Genomic DNA, 21,613 nt, shown 5'->3' with positions numbered 1-21,613 from the left:
AGTGGAAAAGGGAACCCTAAGCTGATTCTGTACTTAGAGAGAAAAAAGGCGCCCATAATTACCTAATCGTCAGAGGTGCTCCCATTGCACACCATACTGCCCCATGCATCACTCTTCCTAACATGGAGCTATACTGTTGTTAGACTTTAACATTCACAGATTGGTAGAATACCTGGTTTTGGAAGCTTAAATACAAAAATAGATTTGGTAACTAATAAAAATAAATATTCTACCTGAATTAGAGGTGGACTCCGCAGGGACAACAGGCACAGCCTGCTGGGACCTGGCAGTGTGGGGACGGCACAGGCCTGTGGTCAGCTGGCCATACCAGCACACATGGCCCTCCTGTCAGGTGTAAGGCCTTGGGTCGAGTAAAGGATATCAACAGATGAAAAGGGAAAACTGAACAATTATCCTGTCATCCAGGTAAATGGATCCACCCTCCCCAGGTGGCATCATTGCATAACGCAAGGGCCTCTCATGATCAATAGCCATCAGCAGGCTTGGCCTCGTGGCCTTCACTCTGGGCTGTTCTGGATGTCTGAGTAATTGCTAATAACCACCTCTCACTAAGGTCAAATACAACAAGGTCACTGCTTACATGACCTGCCATGAGTAGAAAGCCACAATGTGAGCAGGATATATGGTCCTTTCTAAAGAAGTCCCTCTGAGTCAGAGGGATGTTTACAAGCCTTCAAAAATGAAAGGAGGAGTTATGAGCAGAAACCAAAGAAAGCCACAAGTGATTTTAAAGTAAATCATTTCATTATAATGGAAAAGCTGTAAACTCAAAAATATTATGAACACGCTGGAAAGTAAAATTTAATCTCTGCCAAAAAGTAAAATTTAATAATTCCTGCCAAAAAGCTAAACCTGGCCGAAACCGGTTTGGCTCAGTGGATAGAGCGTCGGCCTGCAGACTGAAAGGTCCCAGGTTCGATTCTGGTCAAGGGCATGTACCTGGGTTGCGGGCACATCCTCAGTAGGAGATGTGCAGGAGGCGGTCAATCGATGTTTCTCTCTCATCAATGTTTCTAACTCTCTATCTCTCTCCCTTCTTCTCTGTAAAAAATCAATAAAATATATTTAAAAAAAAAAAAAAAGCTAAACCTGGATCTGAAAATGACACCTCACCAGCAATGTCCACAGAGCATCTGGGACCCTGGGCTCCTTCCTGTGCTGTGGGCCCCCCAGGCCGGTGGGAGGGAGGGCAATGGTCGATGAGCTCCAGATCCAGGCCAAGGTGAGCGGCCCGAGGGGCGGGCCAGGCTGGGGGCATGAGGAAGGACCACTTCTTCCACAAGCCACTGGCACAGAAGAGGAGTCTTCTACTGTCAGGGGAGCTAAGAGCTACCAGCCACATGTGGCAAGCACTACCGTTCTTGTTTCTGTAAATTTTGAAAACTTTATAAACAAAGAGCTAAAAAATAATCTCTAGAAAATAAAGTTTCATTGAAGAAACCAAACCAAATCCTTTTATGGGAAGGCCTGGGCAGAGGTCTACACAACGTGTCTTCAGAATCTCCAGGACAAGAGCATGACCCACCACCTGCAGCCTGGCTGCACTCAGGAGTGGCCACCAGGCCGGATGTAGGGCTGACTCAAACCCACGTCTGACCTGCTACTCAGGCACTAGTGTGGGTGCCCTAAAGAAAAAAGGAGAGTAACATCCATCAGCTGCCTCCTGCATGCACACTGACCAGTGATTGAACCTATAACCCAGGTTTACATGTCTAAACAAGGGCCCTACCAGGAGCTCAAAGATGCGATGATCTTTCCCTGGTTAAGCTTCTAGAAAGGATAGGGAACTACTTAACAAACGGTTGAACCTACAGGATATGGGACCTTGGGTGAAGTTGACTAAGAAATAGACCAACCATGCCTTTACTGCTTACTCCTTCATGTTGAATGCTGGGTTACAAAGAAGGGAACATCTGAGCTGATTTCCTTGGCTCAGATAGGTGACATAAGGGGGCACGTCTGATCTCTGCACCTCACTTAGTGACTTTAGGCTTAGCAAGAGGAGCTGGTGGCTGTCAGCTAAGCAAGGTGGGAGCCAATGGGCACCTGCTTCCAGCTCGGATAAGGCTGTGTGACTGATGCCACTTGTAGATGGAACATCTGGAGCAAATGATACCCGCTGTGTACAGGGCCTGCTATTCTCTAGAGCAGCGGTTCTCAACCTGTGGGTCGCGACCCTTTGGGGGTTGAACGACCCTTTCACAGGGGTCGCCTAAGACCATTGGAAAACACATATATAATTACATATTGTTTTGGTGATTAATCACTATGCTTTAATTATGTTCAATTTGTAACAATGAAAATACATCCTGCATATCAGATATTTACATTACGATTCATAACAGTAGCAAAATTACAGTTATAAAGTAGCAACGAAAATAATTTTATGGTTGGGGTCACCACAACATGAGGAACTGTATTAAAGGGTCGCGATATTAGGAAGGTTGAGAACCACTGCTCCAGAGACTGCCAACTGGAGGAACCATCAGGAGACTCAAGTATCAGTCTGATGCCTTCTACGGAGAGAGGCATTCTCAGCAGGACACCTATGCTGGATCGTTACAGCCCATCTAAGGCATGTGCTGGAAGGGCAGAGTGCCTGTGCGCTGGCTATGGACCACAGTGGCAGGGAAGGCACACACAACCCTGGGCAGCCCAGAACAACCTGGATGATTCCCCGGCTCTCATGGAATTCCTACAGCTCACACAGGAGGAGGGTGCCGAGGGCTGGCCACGTAGAGATCTACCAGGAAAAGGTGTTAGATCTCCTGAACCCTGTCTCTGGAGACCTGGTGATCTGAGAAGACTGTCAGGAAACATACTTATTTCGGGGCTCATACTGAAGCTCATCACTAGTTTTGCTGATTTTGAACAGCACTTCCTGCCAGCACTCCTCCCACAGTCATGCTGTGTTCCTGGTTAAGGTGGATCAGCGAGAATGCTTGGCCCCATTTCCTCAGTGGGAGGGGAAACTACCTGATTGAACTGGCTGGCTCAGAGGACAACCAGTGCAGAGGCAGCAAGGGCCTGAGGTTGAAGGAGAGTGGAACCATCTACTCCTCCCTCTTTGTCCTGGGCAAGATGGTGGATATGCTGAACCAGGGCCTCCCTCTTGTGCCTTATCAGGACAGCAAGCTCACTCCTTATGGCATCCTCATTGCCAACACTGCCCCCGAGAGATGCTTTTACCTAGACATAGTCTCTACACTCAACTCTGTTGCCAGGTCCAAGGAGGTGATCAACCTACCTTTTATCAATGAGAGCCTACAGTTTCCTGTCTTGGCACCTGTTAAACTGTTTCAGAAAGAACTGGTAGGCCCTTCAGAGGCAAAGAGAGCCCAAGGCCCTGAGGAAGAAGAGATTGGGAATCTTGAGCCCCTGGTACCTTCAGCCTCTGTTTTCCAGAAGTTCAGCCCCTACAGAAGCTAAGTAGCATGGACTGGCCATGCTGTAGCGCCTCCTGAGCTTGGGCCATCTGCTGGGCTGCCAGGGGATCCAGGAGACTCTGCTGCTGAGCACCCCAAAGTGAGAGTGAATGGTGGTCATGGAGACAGTGAAGGAGAAGGACTTGGCAGCCCTAGCTGGTTTGGTTCAGTGGATAGAGTGTCAGCCTGTGAACTGAAGGCATTTGTTCGATTACGGTCAAGGCACATGCCTGGGTTGTGGGCTAACTCCTCAGTAAGGGGCATGCAAGAAGCAGCCGATCAATGATTCTCTCTCATCATTGATGTTTCTATCTCTCTCTCTCTCTCTCCCTTCCTCTCTGAAATCAATAAAAATACATTAATAAAAAAAAAGAGAGAAGGATTTGGCAATTGAAAGGCTTAATTAAGATGAAAAAAACCAAAACAAAACTGGAAGCCAAGGTGTGGGCCCAGGAAACTGTGGACCCAAAAGAGAAAGAGAATTGCTCTCCCACAATGCTCTGACCCCTTTGCCCTCCACACGGTCACAGTGGCTAAGACCCTCAAAAGGTTGTGGTGATTCCCCTACAACAGATTCAGGAGCAGGCAGCATCCCCAAATGCCAACGTCCATATCCTGAAGAAGAAAAGCCACAAGAGAAAGTTGTAGTGACTGGATGCCAGAAGAAAAGGCTGAGGACTCTGGGAGCTACAGATCAGCCCGAACTACTAGCCCATGGGTACCAAAAAATACTGCATATCCCAGCCTGGGATCTGCACAGCCTGCAATGCATTGGCCAAAAGAAGGCCCAGCTCATCGTGGTCTGGAGGGAGCGCCACTGCCCCTTCAGCCAGAGGGAGGACTTGGAATGCGTGAAGGTCATGTCAGGAAAACAGCTGGAGTCTCTCCTGAAGGCATTTTGGGTCTCGCTGGCCCCTCCTGACTGCCATCTCTTCTTTCCCGTTGGCCTTTCCCCCACCCTTTTCAGTCCTTGTATAACCACTCCTTGTATAAATACAGTTTAACTCCGTTAAAAGAAGAAAAAAAGGCCAACTTGCTAGTTGAAAGAATCACTGTGCAATAGCAGGTGAAGGACTGGGCAGCCCTCATAGGACTCAGGCCCAGGAAAAGCATTCTAGATGTATATGCTCATTGTCTTCACCACACAAGTCCAAGCTTTGCTTTCTGAGTGACACAGAGGAAAAATGTCCTGAACAGGCTACTCTGAAGAGCAATCCTGACGACATCGCCTTTCTCTTGAGAGTCCCACGGTCTCTTTTCAGAGGTCAGCCAGCCCCTCGGAATGACCCCGTGCCCTGAGGTGGGTCTGGAGCGGGAGGGAATGGGCAGCAGCCGCACACCCCAGACACCAGTCCAGAGACCTGGATGAGAGTTAGACTGCGGTGCAGGTTTAAGGCAGCTACAAAAACCAGGACATTTCTCAATACATTTAGCTAAAACCCCACCAGTATTGGATCAGCACTGATGAGAAGAGAAAGAGTGAGCCTCACAAGAGGCCCAGGGCAGCTCTGAGTCCCTGAGAGCACGTGCTGTCACACAGCAAACCCACCCAGGCACAGAGTTACAGTCTCACACAGGAGTAGAGGCCGTAGGCTTGATGTCACCACAGGACTTGGAAGAAAATAAACCTTTAAACATGGTATCGCTCTCCTAGGTAAGAGCAGGAAGGATAAACCACAAAACCCAAAGCCTAATCCGTGGACTTGACAAATTGAACAGTATGTGCCCAGGGCTAGAGTGCAGTCACCTGAGGTCCTGGCTGCACAGCAGGGGTTTCCTTCCGACAGCCACAGAAGACGTGTACAGTGCGGGCCGTGAGCAGCTGCCCACCTTCCACGGTATAGATGGGGCACTGAAGGGGCCTGTATGGCCACCTCAACCTGCCTTTCCCACTGCCTGGGGACAAGCCCATGTCCATGATGGGGGCTACGAGAGACGGCTAGGGACTGTGTATTACACAGCCCTGGCCAACAAGAAACAACACTTGTAAGGAAAGCGGGAGCCCTCGATGTTCAGGGGGTCCTGGGATGTTTGTTTGTTTTAGCGAATAACCCACTCTGTGAGTCCAAAGGAAACAGTTCTTGGATGAGAGCTTACACTACAACTCTCAAGCCAATTGGTACGTCTGGTTCTGTTTTTCTTCAACCAAATACCTGTTATACCCCCAATTAAGCTCAACAGAAGGAAAGAGTTCAATTACATTGTAAACCAATGCCTCTCCAAGCCAACTACCTAAACATAGCACTCTTTCTGGGTCTCAAGTCATTAATGGGACAATGCCTTTGGCACTGAGACACCAGGATTTGGCTCACTCAGGACTTCGTGCAGTGGCTGGAGAAACCAGGCAAAGCCTCCATCCCAATGACTTGTGGCAGCATGCCTCATCTTAAAAAGCAGCCTCAAAAGGCAGACTACACACATTCTATTAAAGATCAACATGAGTCAGACTGTGTGACGTTGAAAGTGGACAGCATCAGCTTTGAGCTGAATCAAAAAACAGCAAGAAAAATACAGCTGCAAGACTAATTCACCAGCTCCCAGGGGGACTAACTGCAAACACTTATCTATTTTAAACTCGATGCATAGTTTTAAACATCACTCCAAGTGAAAGTTTTAATTCTGTGACATTCAAAACAGAATACTGGACCAGAGAATTAGGAGAAGAAAGAATCCCTAGCCATGGATACAAGCCAACAGTCTGAGCTCACTGCACGACCAGGTGCAGGGCAGCCTGTGAAGGCTGGGAGTGGTCAACATGGGCTTTGATTTACCTGCTCTCCTGGACTCACATTCTTTAAATTATTCTGCAAATCGAAAATGACTCTCTCTCCACTGGTCTGTGCAAAAGAGTTGCCAAAGAAGAGGCTCACGTCCAGGGGGGATTCGGCTTCAGAGCCCCAGGAGTCTGTGTCTGTGCTGCTAGAATCCTCAGCCGTCGTGGGCGGGTAACTGAGCTGCTCTAACTGGTCGAGGATGTCAGAGAACTGAAAGGCCGAGCTGGCCTCAGAGCGCACAGAGCAGGCGGGGAAGTTGGCCATGGAGCTGGCCTCGGACTGGTTGGTGGAGCTGGGTGTGTGCACGGACAGGCCAAGCAGTGGGAGGTGGCTGAGGGAGCTGCTCTGGGAGGGGCTCAGCAGGCTCTGCATCAGGCTGGCCTGGGCCTTCACCTCCAACAGCTCCGACGTGTCTGAGGGGTGCACACTGCCAAAGCCACTCTCTCCCTCAAACTCAAAGCCATGCTCTACGCTTATGGGCGCTGCCTCAGTAGAGTACCTGTCTGGGCTGAACTGGGCAGAGCGTGGGTGACCACACAAAGGGGTCTGCAGGGCCAAACTGCCATATGAGCAAGAAAATGCCTCAGAGCCTCCGGCAAAGAAAGAGATGTCTGCTGGGTCGTCATCTATGAACTCCTCAGACACCTGCAGCTGGGTGTTTGTCAATGTGAAAACAGGGCTCCCCGCAATGCCCTGCCGACCACATGGGTGCTCCCCCATGGAGGGGAATGAGCCCGTGGTCAAGTCTCCCTTGCTGTGGTCATTTTTACCAGCAGCTCTGCACTCCCTGCTGCACCCCCCTGCACCCAGGGCTAAGGCACTGTGACTCTGCCCCCCAGGACTGCTGGGGCTGCAACTCCTCACAATACGACAAACCCCAACACCTTGACAAGGCTGGAGCGCAGGGGGCCCTGGGGGCTGGGCCTGTCTCATGTCGGGTCCTTCCATGGCTTCGCAGCTCCTCTCTGCAGCCGGCCTCTTGGTGTGGGGAGCCTGGGGCTCCGTCAGGGAGATGATGCTGTCCTTGATATTGGGCCGGCCAGGAGGGGCAACTGGGGAGGTAGGGACTGAATAGAAGGAGGCATGTGTTGATGATGGGGACGCAGAAGTCCTCATGCCCTCAGTGAAGGAGATGCTCTGGGGATCAAAATTAAGAAAAGAAAAATAGGAACATAATTTTATAAATCACCATTAAAAAGTTGCAAAATTAACTGGGCCCAAATTAGTAAGTCCACACATTTCTATCACAACTTCCACAAAGGACAGTGGGGTCAGACTTTCCCTTTTACCAAAGACTTGTCATGCACACAGGTGTCCAAAAGGACCAGGATCATCTGTGTACAATCCTTTATCCTGCCATTTTTCCTCTATGGAAGTAAATGTTCACAACACAGAAAACTCCCATCCCTGAAAATAAAGACTGCCAAGAGTGACTGAAAAAATCGGCCTTGGAATCCTATCACTTGGAGATGACAGACAGATGATATGGTGAGGTCTGCTCCCCAGCCTTTTGTCTCCCTGTGTCTGTCTTTTTTAATCAAATGAGAGTCATGTGACATGGGCTTCTTTTCGATCTGCTAGTTTTATTTAGTGACATGTTTTGAATGTGTCCCTGGTCACACTATTTTTCTAAAACAAGACTTTTAATGGCTCCTGAGTGCATCAAAGGGACACAAGTAACACTGTGACACCTGTCTCCAAGAATGAAGCCTTCTCTTCACTTAGGACTCCTTTCTGCAGACAGAGTCCCAAGACTGGAATTGCTGTGTAAATGATACAACTAGTTTTAAGACTCTTGTTACAAGATTGCCAGATTATTTCCCAAAAGAGTGCAGGGGATTGACATGGTGTCGGTTTTAACCAGAAGGACTCACCTGCTTTGGCAATTCTGTAGTTAGAGCGCGGCCCGACGTCCGCGTCCTGCTGTGTCTTCTGCAAACAGAGAACAAGCTGTGAGCCGCCCCCTCTGGATTCCTGTTTGACCGTGCTTTGCCCACAAGAAAGAGCTCACACAGAAATGTGGCTAAGACTCTGATTATATGCCAAAAGGCATCTAGCTAGAAATGGGCAGGAGAACAGAAAACAAGAACAGGAAATAAAAAATAGATGTCTCGGAGAGGTAAAACTGTCCTCCCACACTGAAGGAACAAGGTGAATGTTCAGATTCAAAGTTTATTATACTATGTAAAAACATATGTAAGCTAAGCTATGCAGACTAGAAACTAAAAGTAATATCTGTATCTGTATATAATAACTGTACATAGATATTACAAATAAACAACTCAAGTTTCAAAATACATGTTTATGTATTTGAAATGACTTTTATTCAAATAAAGGTTAAAATACTTAAAATATTAATTTTAAAAGCATACACTTTACATCCTCAAGACCACAGAGCTTACCTTTCATAGGAAGTTCTCGTCATCACACCGTCTTTGACATAATCTACTAGTTGTTTCTGAGTTCTTCCGCTGTGAACAAAGGTTCAAACATTAAAGAATCAATGATAATTTGCAGCATTAATTTTTCACAAAGGCAAGACTTGCCCATCCTTCCTCATAAATCTATATACACATTTTAAAGTTGTGCTGTGTAATAAGCATCAGCAATTTTCTAAACAAAGTTTTTATTACATCTACTTTTTCCACTATTTTATTTCATACTAGAGGCCCGGTGCACGATATTTGTGCACTGGGGAGGGGGAGAGGGAAGTCCCTTAGCCTGGCCTGCGCCCTCTCGCAGTCTGGGACCCCTTGGGGGATGTCTGCCTGCCATGGAGGTGAGAGAGCCGTGAGCCCAGTGGCAGCAGGAGCCTCTCCCGCCTCCGAGGCAGAACTAAGGAGCAGCGAGCCTGGCTTCTGGCTGAGCAGCGCTCCCCCTCTGGGAGCGCACTGACCACCATGGGGCAGCTCCTGCGTTGAGCGTCTGCCCCCTGGTGGTCAGTGCACATCATAGCGACTGGTCATTCCTCTATTCGGTCGATTTGCATATTAGCCTTTTATTACATAGGAGGATGCTTTCTCCAGTGTGACAGTAGCTGCCTTCTGTATGTAATTCTCTGAAACGTCTTACAACATTTTCCTGAACCAGGGATATTTCTGTTCTCAGCTCTACAAAGCAGCTTAGTCCCGCCTGGCTGTGCGCCGTCCCACCTGTATCTGAAGGAGGAGCCCCTGCTGAAGAGGACGGCCTTAGCCTTTGGCTTCGGTTGATCAAAGAGTCTAAAGAAGGTGTGATACTCCACACAGATCTTCCAGAAGTTCTTACATTCATCTCTGCTACCCAACAAGAACTCCAGTGTGTCCTGGTAAGGTCCCTAGAAACAAATACAAAGGTTCAAGTAACTAATTCAACTATAAAAATTAGGAAAATGTTTTCCTGAAAATTGTAAAGATTCCTGGTTCCCTTTACATTTAAGAGAAGAAAAACACAATACACACATACACACACACACACACACACACACACACACACTCACTCACTGTTTAACTATCAGAACATGTAGCCACCCATAGTCACCCCACTGTGAACATCCTGGAGTGTGTCCTTGTCAGATCTCCCAGAGGGATGAGGGCACCTCCTGTGACGGTAGACATGCTTGTCTGTTATTACTGAACCATTTTCAGTGGGCCCTGGGGGATGATGTCCAGGCTCACAAACATCACCATGAAGAAACTACTGCATTACCTCTCAGGGTTATTCCTGGAAATGTTATACTGAGTTCACAGAGAATGCAGTTTTAACCTTTTGATATATATTATTAAACTACATTCCAGAAAAACTCTAATACTTTGATTCCTAGTTACTCTTAGGCAAGCATGTCAAACTTGCGGCCCTAGGGCCGCATGCAGCCCGCGATGAATATTTTCGCAGCCCAGCCAATATAACGGTATGTAAGAAGAGTTTTAATAAAAATTTCGTAACTTAATCTTTACAATATCCTGTTATACATAATTATTAATAACAAACTACAACATTTACTAATGACTGATTACTATAATCGTGTTGCATTCATTTCCCTTACATGCAGGCGCACCATTTCTCTCCACTAATACTAGCAGTGAATATTTTAGCAGCCAATTGCCACATCATTAGTCTTGTACTGACTTGCTTGGTGTGTGCAACAGGAAATATTTCGCTCTCGGAGAACAAGAAAAATAGGTTTATTTGCATTATGCTTATTTGTGCAGTTACTCAGTGTCTGGTAAGTTAATGTTCAAGAAAAAATATTAATTTTTATTAAAATGTTCTATTATTTTATGTTAACGATTACTCATTTATTTCAGTCCTTTGTATTCAGCTGTCTCTACTGAAATAAACTTACGTTTCTATGAAAACTGAAGCTTTTGTTTTTTTTTGCAGCCTACGTAAACTTAAACCTTGTTTATTTGGCCAGTGTTAGCCTTTGAGATTGACATGCTTGCTCTTAAGAATCTAAGTGCTTGGGGATGAAAAAGGCAACTTTACCAAGTGCAGCAACAGACATGGTTCTGAACTTTGAATATTATGCTATTCTAATTAATAGTTGCTGTGCTATCTTGAGCCATAATTCTCTTCTTTCTCTGTCTTTTCAGAGTAACTGCTGGAAACATTTTTTTAACTTACAGAGAAAACAAGCAGTCTTTTGCTTGTGTTTTGTCTCTTTTTGGCATTCCTTGTGTTTCCTTTCAACTAAGGAAGAGAGATCTGAATAATAAACAATTAGGAACCCTCTCACAGACAGCCTGTGGCTTGACCTTGACAAAAGCCCTTGATAATGAAGTGCCTGTGAATTCTCAGGGCAGCCCCTCTTCTGGATCAGCCTAGGTCTGAAACCCCACCACCAAAGCTGTGTAAACCCTCCTGGCCTCTTAAGCTTCCACCCAGCAGGTGGCTCAGCTAATCTTTCATCCCTAACTTCCTTTGTACATTGTAAATGTAACAATCTGAACTTACTTGAATAGTTTGAAGTACTGGATTTTTGCCAACTATCAGATTGATATACACTTTTCCCATTTTTACTCCTTTCTGTAAATTCATAGGCAATTATTACTTTACTGATTAATAATCTCAATAGAAAGAAATATTTATTTTCTGAAAAATCAAGCTCCTTCATTTAGAGCTATTAAAAGGGTCGATTTCTGAGCCACAGATAACATGAGAACATGGGGAATGCCCCTCAGTTAACTATGGACATTACTCGGATTTGCTGTAGGGCTCCCATCATAGCTCACATTTTGTATCTCAACTCCTGTTACTTTGGGCACAAAAGACTGTAACATCCAGTATTCTCAGCAGCCCCGGGGCTTGTCAGACAGGCACATTCTCAGGGCCACCCAGCCCTGCAGAACCTCCGCCCCCTCCGCCCCCCATGTCGCACTTGCACCAGAGAACTACTGGGCAGACTATGGGGAGCCCCGCCAGACCCCAACCCGAACCCTGTCCTTATATTCCGTGTGCATTATGCTGAAATGACTTACAAAACAACTAATTACTTGTTATTCTAGCAGAATACATTCTCTTACAATTTACCAACTGCTCAAAATATAATACTTACATGGACCTCTGGGTGGAGTTTGATAAGGAATCTTTTCCTCTTGAAGCTGAGTTTCCGGACTCGGGACCAGTTGAAGGTGTTGATTTTGGTGGTGGACTGAAACCCAAGAGCAGACACTTAGTAATATGGACACAGACTCAGGAGCTAGAGAATGTGTAAATGACATCCTTGCCAGATGCACAGCAATGCACATGGTCTTTTACAATCACATTGGGAATGACTGAATTAAAATGTCAATACTACTGACTAATTTATGTTTTAGAAAAACAACTTGATTTCTTAGGTAAGGCTTTACATAACAAGTTCTTTTTTATTACTGTTAATATTAAGCATTTAAAAATATATATTTTTATTGATTTCAGAGAGGAAGGGAGAAAGAGATAGAAATCTGAATGATGAGAGAGAGTCATTGATTGGCTGCCTCCTGCACACCCCCTATTGGGGATCGAGCCCGCAACCCGGGCATGTGTCCTGACTGGGAATTGAACTGTGACCTCCTGGTTCATAGGTCAATGCTCAACCACTGAGCCACACTGGCTGGGCAATATTAAGCATTTTCGAAGCTCACCCCTACAAGAAGGCTTGACAGTCGGGAAAGGGGAAGGGGCAACAGTGGAGGTTGGGCAGGGCTGCTTTTTCACACCCACGTTTCTCAGAAGGAAAGGGAGGCCAGAGTGGGTCCTGGGTACTGAACTGAAACTAATGACATGAGCTCTTGACACTCAGCTCACCTAGTGCATGGACCTGGGTTTCTAACTACTCTCTACTAAGAAGAGCAGGGTTCTATGGTCTTCCAGGGTGAAGCAGGTAAAGTAGAAAACAAACCTAGAATAGTTTGTTGTGTAAGAAAGTGAACAAGAGCTCAAAAAATGATGGGGACATGTCACAAGGACACAGGAACCAGCTCGAAGGGCCAAATGAAGGGACAATTTAAAAATCAAAATAATGATAAAAACAGATAGTCAAATATCAGATTATAACCCAGGTTATTACAATTTGAACTTAATGCAATTATAATATAAATCCATAAATCCACAGTAACATAAAGAAACTATATAAATGTGGAGGAAACCCTTCTAGGAGCACAAAAAAGGGAATTTACAGAGTTGTCATTCAGCAACCATCATAGTAATCCAACTAGGAGGTAGTGAATGAGGTCTCAAAGTATCTTTCCACAAAATATTTATTAATTACAAAGGATGGATAGTAACTTTCAGTAGAGAAGCCTGGGGACACCATCTGACCAAGTGATCAATGTTGATACCACCATCAATGGGAGAGGTGGACTATATCACAGATTGTACCAGGTATATCCTTATGTCTGTGATTTCCTGCCCAAGAAGATGAGCCTTGGGCTAATCACTACCAAGTACTGGACAAGCTCATATTATGGTCATTCTACAGCCTATAATGACCAGCCTATAATCTTCCAAAACCTCAAGGTCAAGAGGAAGTTCGTGACTGAAGAGACTAGACACAGTGGTTCTCAACCTTCTGGCCCTTTAAATACAGTTCCTCATGTTGTGACCCAACCATAAAATTATTTTCGTTGCTACTTCATAACTGTAATGTTGCTACTTTTATGAATCATAATGTAAACATCTGATATGCAGGATGGTCTTAGGCGACCCCTGTGAAAGGGTTGTTCAACCGCCAAAGGGGTCTCGACCCACAGGTTGAGAACCGCTGGACTAGAGAGACATAATGACTGAACAGTGTTGGATCTTAGATGGGATCTTTTGCAATGAACAAGATTGGGGCAATTGGTGAAATCTGGATGGGTGAGGGTCAGGTTGGATGAAGGAGGTCTTGTATTGCGTTTGTAACTTTTCTGTAAGCTTGAAATTATTTCAACATAAAAAAATCTAAATGTATTAATACTTTTCTGGCATTTTCTATTCTTGATCATCATGACCATTTACTCTTTACTGCAAACTTGAGGTGGGGGACAGCAAGATAAAGAATGTTTTCCCTTCAGAGAGACTAAAAAAAATCCCTGCCATAAAAGGGAGGCGGCCCTGATACGTGGTACAATGTGGACCGACTGTGAGAACAAGGGGAGAGGCCAGGCAAGGCCAAACACTGAATGATCCCATTTCTGTGAACTGTCCAGAAGGAAATGCAGACAGAAAGCAGATTAGAGGTGGTCAGGGCTGTGAGGGGCTGCTGCCAACGACTGCGTGTGGGGTGATTAAATGTTCTGGAATTAGGTAGTAGGGATGGTTGCACAATAATGTGCAACTGTTTACACCAAAAGAACTGAATGTACACTTAAAGTGGTGAATTTTATGGCATGTGAATTATATCACAATGAAAAAGATTCCTGATTTATGAGATGTTCTCAAAGCCAAGACATACATGTCTGAGTCCAAATGAGACCAGAAGCTTCCTAGCCCCCCAACTATGGCCCAAACGCTAAATTACTCTAATTTCTACTCAAGATAAAATATTGGAGGATTTTCAAAGATATTCTAAAAAAAAAAGAAAAAAAAAGAAAAAAGAAAAAAACCCCATCATAGCCAACAAAACAACCCAAACACAAAACAGCAACAACAGAGAATTGTTTCCAGCTGCTTGCTTGCCTTTCCGGTTCCCTCTTGCTCAAATTAAAAAGCTGCAGAGGCACTTTCAGTCTGGAAGTTCCTGCCTCAGGTTCTGAGTGTTTTCCCTGGTAATGCCACGACTTCCTCTGCCTCTAGGATTCCTGGGTGCTGGACCTGGATTCCTGCTGGAATCTCCTTCACCTCTCCCATCCGTCATCCTTTAGCTTTTATTCTGCTTTGTGGAGATTCCCTCAACTTTGTTTTTCCAACTGTCTGGCTCTGCTAATGCTGTCACTTCTGCTCTCACATGTGGAAATCTGCAGGCCACCTGTCTTCCCTGTGCCTGCATCCCACTCCTGTTTCAGAGATATAAGGTTTTCTCTGACTCCTGTGAGGCTTTCTGGAAAATGTAATACAGTAAGTACATTAACAAGGTTCAAATCCCAAAGCTACTGAAAGTGAGTCCATGTGTGATAAAGAAGTGATCTGGGTCCTCACGAGCTGACACAATGTGGAGCCTTCTGTTTTGCTGATATGACAGGTGATATGCAATCATGTCCTGTGAGGACGGTGCAGGGTTGTTTTTTTCTTTCTTCCATCACTGGCACTGCTTCTGTTCCTTCTGAGTTTCTTTGTCCCAACAATTTGGTTCTGGTTCTTCAAGAGAGAGGTCATGTGGGTTATTGTCTATGTGCCTCCTGCACAGCCCCTACTAGGGATGGAGTCCACAACTCGGGCATGTGTCCTGATTAGAATCAACTGGTGACCTCTTGGTGCATGGGATGATGATCAACCCACTGAGCACACTAGCTGGGCAATACCGCATGTGTGTGTGTGTGTATACATATAATTATTTAAAAAGAATAATTTAATTCATTTCTGAGAGGAAGGGAGAGGGAGAGAGAAATAAAAACAGCAATGATGAGAACAAATACTTGATCAGCTGCCTCCTGTACACCCCACACTGGGGATCGAGCCCACAACCCAGGTATGTGACCTGATCGGGAATCGAACAGTGACCTCCTGGTTCATAGGTTGACACTCAACCACTGAGCCATGCTGGCCAGGCAATACCGCATGTTTATGTGATACTGTTGTTCCACTGATTGTGTCTGGAATATAATTAATAGTATTTCCACATATGGTTTTGTTATAAATTCTGTATTGCCAGTTGGGGATATAAATATACATTTTTCCTATATAAAATAAATAAGTAAAAATTAAGAGGGACTACAAGCCTGGCAACTAAATGCTCTGTCTGGTCTTAGACCAGATCCTGTCCCGGAGGAAATGAAGTTCTGAGCACACCCCTGGCCAGTTGACGAGCCTGGGAAATAAATGGTGTATTAAGATGTGTTTGAGCCCTAACCGGTTTGGCTCAGTGGACAGAGCGTCGGCCTGCGGACTGAAAGGTCCCAGGTTCAATTCCGGTCAAGGGCATGTACCTTGGTTGCAGGCACATACCCAGTAGGGAGTGTGCAGGAGGCAGCTGATGGATGTTTCTCTCTCATCGATGTTTCTAACTCTCTATCCCTCTCCCTTCCTCTCTGTAAAAAATTAAAAAAAAAAAAGAAAAAGATGTGTTTGAGGCCTCTGTGGTAACTGCATTGTGATTATGTAAGGGAAAATTCTAGTAGGAAATACACACTACAGTTCTTAGGGGTAAAGGTCCATGATAAATATCAAATGCTTCAGAAATAATTGTCTGTGTGCAGGTGTGCACGGGAGTGTGTGCACATTTATAAGGAGGGAGGAACATGCCTGTAATGGCTGGATCTGGGTAAAGGATACATGGGATCCGAGCTACTCTAATTCTTACAGGTTTTCTGACAGTTTGAAAGTCTTTATAAGAGGAGGCTCTAAAATGTGGGCGCAGGCCACATTTGTGGAGTATCCCAGGGTCAACACCTGTGGGGCTCCTGCAAGGCTGGTCGGACTTTCTGGAGAGCAGAGTGTCCTTCCTCCAAGACAGCAGCCCGGCCACACTCCAGAGGGGCTGAGACGGGAGGCCTGCAGCCTGATGCACTTACATCACAGGCTCCCCCACCTATGCAACTCGGCATCTCTACCTCTGAGCTGCACCTGGAGAGAAACGGGCTGCTCTGCCTCGGATCTGAAGCTGTAAGTCTCCTCGCAGACGATGAATGGATGAAACCAAGTTTCCGTTTCCAGCCCCAGGCTTCCCCTGGCTGTCAAGGGGTGCCCTTGTCCACTACTGGTCACAGTGGTCTGTTCACAGCTTTCCCTTTGCAGGCCATCGGATTCCAGTCTTTTCCACCCATCTAATCATTTCCCAACTTCCAAAATTTTGCTGATATACCTCATCTTCTGGATTCCCTTGTTCTCACTGATTTAAACTTAAAAAGAAAAAAAATTCCTTTACTCTCATTCTGTGGGGTTTGAGAGAACACAAGTAAATTCAATCTAGAAGTCTCTGCTTCCTGCTTTTACAACTTCCTCTGGTTATAAATGGTGAAAAGTGACAACAGCTGGATTTGGATGGACATGCGATTAGAATCTGTGTGGTGTAGGAACCACCAGAGTGAGCAGATGTGGGACCTGGAACCGCCTACTCAAAGGGGCGTGGCAGCTAAAGTCTCTAACTTGAATTTTATTGTTCCTGTCACATCTAGTGCATGATATAACACAATTAACATTCTAAATTCAAAATTAATTTTTTTTCTTCGGACAAAACACTGAAATTTAATGGCTAGGTAAAGAAAAAGAAAGCAAGCCTGAGCAGCCAAACCAGCCACTGCAGGTGATCATAGGCTGAAAGGCCTACAGAGGAAAGAGCTGCCAGTCAGGTTCCAGAAACGAGTGCCATCTGCCACCATGTGCCCTTGGAGTCACTGTACTCAACCAGAGGTGCACAGCTGTGCAAGGCCCAGTGACCAGAGAGCTGATAGGGGGTCAGAGCCGATGGTGGGCAGGACTGGGGACCCACCCAGTGTCGGACACTCGAAGGCCTGCGTATACAGTTGTCAGACCCATGACACCACAGACCCTAGGGCACATATACTTAACTACAAATAAAACTCAGTAGTCATTTATGTAACTATCTAAACACAGATGACACAAAAATGCCATTAGGCCCTACTGTTATCCCATGTGGCACCTTCTGGTATTTTCTAGTGTGTTCTACCTCATTAACCTAAATGATGACTGCATCCACTCAGAGACCCACACCCGGAGGACCGAATGGAGGCATGGAGACTGCTCCAGGGAAGGGCCAGTCTCAGTGCAAGGTTCTAAGGGGCGAACTTTCCTTCAACATTAGAAGGAACAGTGAGAACAGTGATTGGATGCCCTGAGGGGCAATGGGCTCTGTGACAGTGAGGACAAAGACCAGAAGGCAATTTCTCTCCTGGGTGAGAGGCCAGATCAGATGACATGCAAAGCTCTCCTCCAAGTTCAAGACCTTACTCATCAGAGCGAAGATTTACCAATGTATGTAAACCCTCCTCCCCATCACATTAAGTTCCCACCCCCTACCTGGAACACGAGGACCCCCATGTGGGACACAGCCAGGTTAATCTTGGCTCCCTCTCTGTCGGAAGCCTTGTGAAACCTGATGCCATACATTTCCAACTTCCGGGCGACCTCGAGCACCTGGAAATCTGACTCGGCTGGCGTCTGGCCCCTGTGATAAAAGACAGCAGGATCACAGCACTAAAAACAACCAGGTTCTGAGAGAGCCTAGTACTTCACAGAAGTGATCAGGTCAGCAGAGTAAAACAAATCAGCACAGGAGGCTTTGTGTCACGGTCATCTTCACCTCACCCTCAGTGACTGCCCTGGCTCTGCCTTCTCCTGCCCATCCCACATCGCTCCTCAGTCCCTACTGCCCCAGTATGTTCCCTCCAGGCGTCCTTCACTACAGTCTAGAATACTTGCCAGGGGCCAGTGTGGAGAACCCAGCACCTCAGCACTGGGCCGAGCTCACTGCAGGGCCGGCTCTACCTGCAATGGATAAGAAAGCCCACGCCAGCCACCAGTGCTCCTGTCCTCACTCCTTCCTTCCTGGTCCTGATGTCTCTTCCAGCCTTTTCTAAAGCAGTAGGCTGTGTCCCCAGAGAGCCGTGGTCAGCTGTGGCTTTAGTCAGAGCTTTAATGCAGGCTCCCTGATGCACTAGTCACGACCCACCGTAGTGACAGCAGTCCAGTGGCCGATTCTCACTGACTTACATGTGCTTCCGATGGAATTCTAGGATCTTCTCTAGACAACACTCCTGATTGGGCAGGTACTTGTTGACTTTGAGGTGCTCCCGATCCAGGGTTTCATCATAATCTCCTATTTCCGCTGAGATGGGATAATAACAGTAAGTAATTTTAATTTTTAAATAAAGAAAATATAAACTCACCCAGCCAGGGAAGCTCAGAGGTTGAGCACTGACCCATGAACCAGGAGGAGGTCCTGGTTCAATTCCAGGTCAGGGCATATGCCTGGATTGTGGGTTCGAGCCCCAGTAGGGGGCATGCTGTGGCAGCTGATCGATGATTGACTCTCATCATTCATGTTTCTATTTCTCTCTTCCTCTCCCTTCCTGTCTGAAATCAATAAAAAACATTAAAAAAAAGAGAAAAATATAAACTCATATTATTTTACTACAGACTGAGGATAATTTTTTTCTACTTTTAGTTTATGCATTTGGGTGTACAATACCTTCTCTGGCCCATACTAAAAGTAGAAAATATTATCCTAAATATGTAGTATGTGGGGAGCAGGGGCAGGCTGGAGGGGGTAAATGGAAAAAAAAGGGATTATCTGTAATAGTTTCAACAGTAAAGATAAATTTTTAAAAAAGAGTAATATAAATAAACAAGAGTTTGTATTTGTATTCTAAATATTTTATGCTATGAAAGCAAATACAAAGACAGGTGAAGAGAATTTCTTCTGTGTTTTGAAGAACTAAGACACAGGTGAGTGACTCCAGGGAGGCAAATGCTGGGCTTGCAAACTTGATGTGTTTGTTAAGACTTTATCCCAAAGTTGTTTCAAGACTACTGTGACCAGGATAAGGTATTTTACTTGTTTCAAGATAATGTATTTTAAATCATTTTTTCCCTCAGGGCCTCTCAAATTCTTTAGGAACAATGTTTCTTTCTAATTTCATGTATTTCCAGGCTACAAATGTTTTAAAAATAGTAAAGCCCAATAATTTTAAGCAATATACCTCTTGTTTTGTCTTGAGACCATTTCAAATCTACAGTAAAGTTTCATGCACAGAATCACACTTTAGGAACAGATTTTCTATAAACCAGACGTTCTTGCTCACAACCACAGCACAGCACCCACATCAGGATGGGACCACGACCTGCTGTGACACTGAGCCTCAGCCCCTATTCATATTTTACCATCTTCCCAACTGTGTCTTTTACAGCCAAAAGCCCAGTTCAGAATCATGCACTGAATGTGGCTGTCAAATCGCTTTAGTGACCTTCCATCTCGGCAGCACACTTCTAAGGTGAAAACTATAGTTGGACAAGTTATTACGATATCTCTAAGCTGTACACAGAGCCTTCCAGCATGTGGCCAAATGAGTTTGCACTGAAAAGCCATCTGTCTGCCTGAGAAGACTTCAGGCCAAATAAAAAACAACTAAGTCACTTTGAAAACGTATGTTAGTGAGAACCAACAAGTACTATCCTGCAGGAGAAAAACCATAGATAGAATTCACTATTTGGACCTGGCTGGGTGGCTCAGTTGGTTGGAGTATTGTCCCATACACAGAAAGGCTGCGGGTTCGATTCCCGGTAAGGGCATGACCCCCGGTCCGGATGCATACATGAGGCACCGATGTTTCTGTCTCACAGCGATGTTTCTCTCTCTCCCTTATTCTCACTCTAAAAATCAATAAAAACATATCCTCAGGTGAGGATTAAAAAAAAATGCTATTTGAAGGTGTGCCAGGGAAAGAACCAAGTAAATTATAAACGAACCCACATATATATTACTAAAGTTTCTGAAACTTTCTACAGCATGCTTCTTGCTTTCAGAAGCACTAGTTTACACCACAAAGATGTGCCTCCACCTCTAGTCCAGAAGCAACGTGGGTATTTCCTTCCTTCTGTCCCACCAGCTGGGGGCTTGGAAAAGCTCTGGCAAAGACCTATTTGCTTGCCAGAACCTCTTCTTTCATTTCTCCTAGTTTGTTTTTGAAGTAACTACAGTTCTTCACATACTGCTGAACCTTCTCTTGTGCGAGATATTGAGGAAATATTTTCTTTTTCCTTCAGGGTTTAATGCCTAACCCATCACCAGGGGAGCTTGACATTCACCCCAAGGAGACCTCTTTCTGGGGGTGCCACGTCAGGGTTACTATCTGGCTTTTAGACTGAAGAGGTTTTTGGTAAAATTTGTGAAGGCACAAATGCGGGACAATCTGAAAGAATGTGTGTGGGACTGACTTTGGCCTTGAGCCTTTGTTTCTTAGCTGGGGGCTGTTTGCCTTAAGGAATTCCACTTTGTAGAAGTTAGTCTTCAGTTTATTACAAAATGTGAAAACTGAAAGGCCGGTTCTCGTTCAGGAGCCCTACGACACCTGCTGTCTGCCACACTGGCAGATACTAACACTGCAGAAGGTGGGACGTGAGGAGGGCCGCTGTGGTGTCTGTGCAGGTCAGACGCTCTTCCAACAGGTCTCTCTTAAGTTGCAAGGCAAACAAGTATCTACAAGGGAATTCAAAACATCAGAGAGATCAGCTCCAAGGGTTCTAGAACACACTCCCCATGTCTCCATCACAGGAGAACACAGCCACTGATGCCATCAAAGCAAAGTTACGAGTAACCCTTCATACCCCACAGCACTGAACACCTTCAAATTTCTCTTACTTGTGTTACACACCAACTGTACCCATGATTTTGTGTGAAAAAGGAGAATATCCAATTAAGATACAGCTTAAAACGTGGCTATGAAACTTGTAAGCAGATTGATATTTCTTGGCTAGAATTTGAAGAACAGGGACTCCTAATACCACTGGTGAGAATGTAACCAGAAAAAGTGATTTGGAAATATTTATTTATTTATTCCATCAACTAGCGGCCCAGTGCACAACATTTGTGCACTGCGGGGGGGGGGGGGGAGGGGGAGGGTGTCCCTCAGCCTGGCCTGTGCCCTCTAGCAGTCCGGGAGCCCTCGAGGGATGTCCAACTGATGGCTTAGGCCCGCTCCCCACGGGGAGCCGTCAGACATCCTTAGCGCTGCGGCAGAGGTGGGAGAGGCTCCTGCCACCACCAATGCGCTCACCAGAGGGAGCGCACGACCACCAAGGGGCAGCTCCTGCATTGAGCGTCTGCCCCCTGGTGGTCAG

The 21,613-nt window shown here is 45.7% G+C and overlaps 1 protein-coding gene and 1 pseudogene across 3 annotated transcripts in view; one reads left to right on the top strand and one right to left on the bottom strand.

Moving 5' to 3' along the window:
* FARP2 (FERM, ARH/RhoGEF and pleckstrin domain protein 2) overlaps window positions 1-21,613 on the bottom strand; it is a 100,244-nt gene that overhangs the window by 25,895 nt on the left and 52,736 nt on the right. For all 3 annotated transcript variants that reach the window (XM_006083011.2, XM_014467163.1, XM_014467155.2), the window contains 8 exons: window positions 20,875-20,972; window positions 18,488-18,602; window positions 17,795-17,942; window positions 11,757-11,852; window positions 9,373-9,536; window positions 8,623-8,691; window positions 8,095-8,152; window positions 7,105-7,357 (listed from right to left, as the gene is read on the bottom strand). In XM_006083011.2, the coding sequence (XP_006083073.1) occupies window positions 7,105-7,357; window positions 8,095-8,152; window positions 8,623-8,691; window positions 9,373-9,536; window positions 11,757-11,852; window positions 17,795-17,942; window positions 18,488-18,602; window positions 20,875-20,972 (1,001 nt within the window). The remainder of the gene's footprint in view (window positions 1-7,104; window positions 7,358-8,094; window positions 8,153-8,622; window positions 8,692-9,372; window positions 9,537-11,756; window positions 11,853-17,794; window positions 17,943-18,487; window positions 18,603-20,874; window positions 20,973-21,613) is intronic.
* On the top strand, window positions 1,214-3,704 carry LOC102434658 (annotated as a pseudogene).

Source organism: Myotis lucifugus, unplaced genomic scaffold, assembly GCF_000147115.1.
Source record: "Myotis lucifugus unplaced genomic scaffold, Myoluc2.0 scaffold_5, whole genome shotgun sequence".
NCBI lineage: Eukaryota > Metazoa > Chordata > Mammalia > Chiroptera > Vespertilionidae > Myotis > Myotis lucifugus.
Note: the sequence above shows the minus strand (reverse complement) of the source record. Positions and strands in the feature narration are given on the sequence as shown.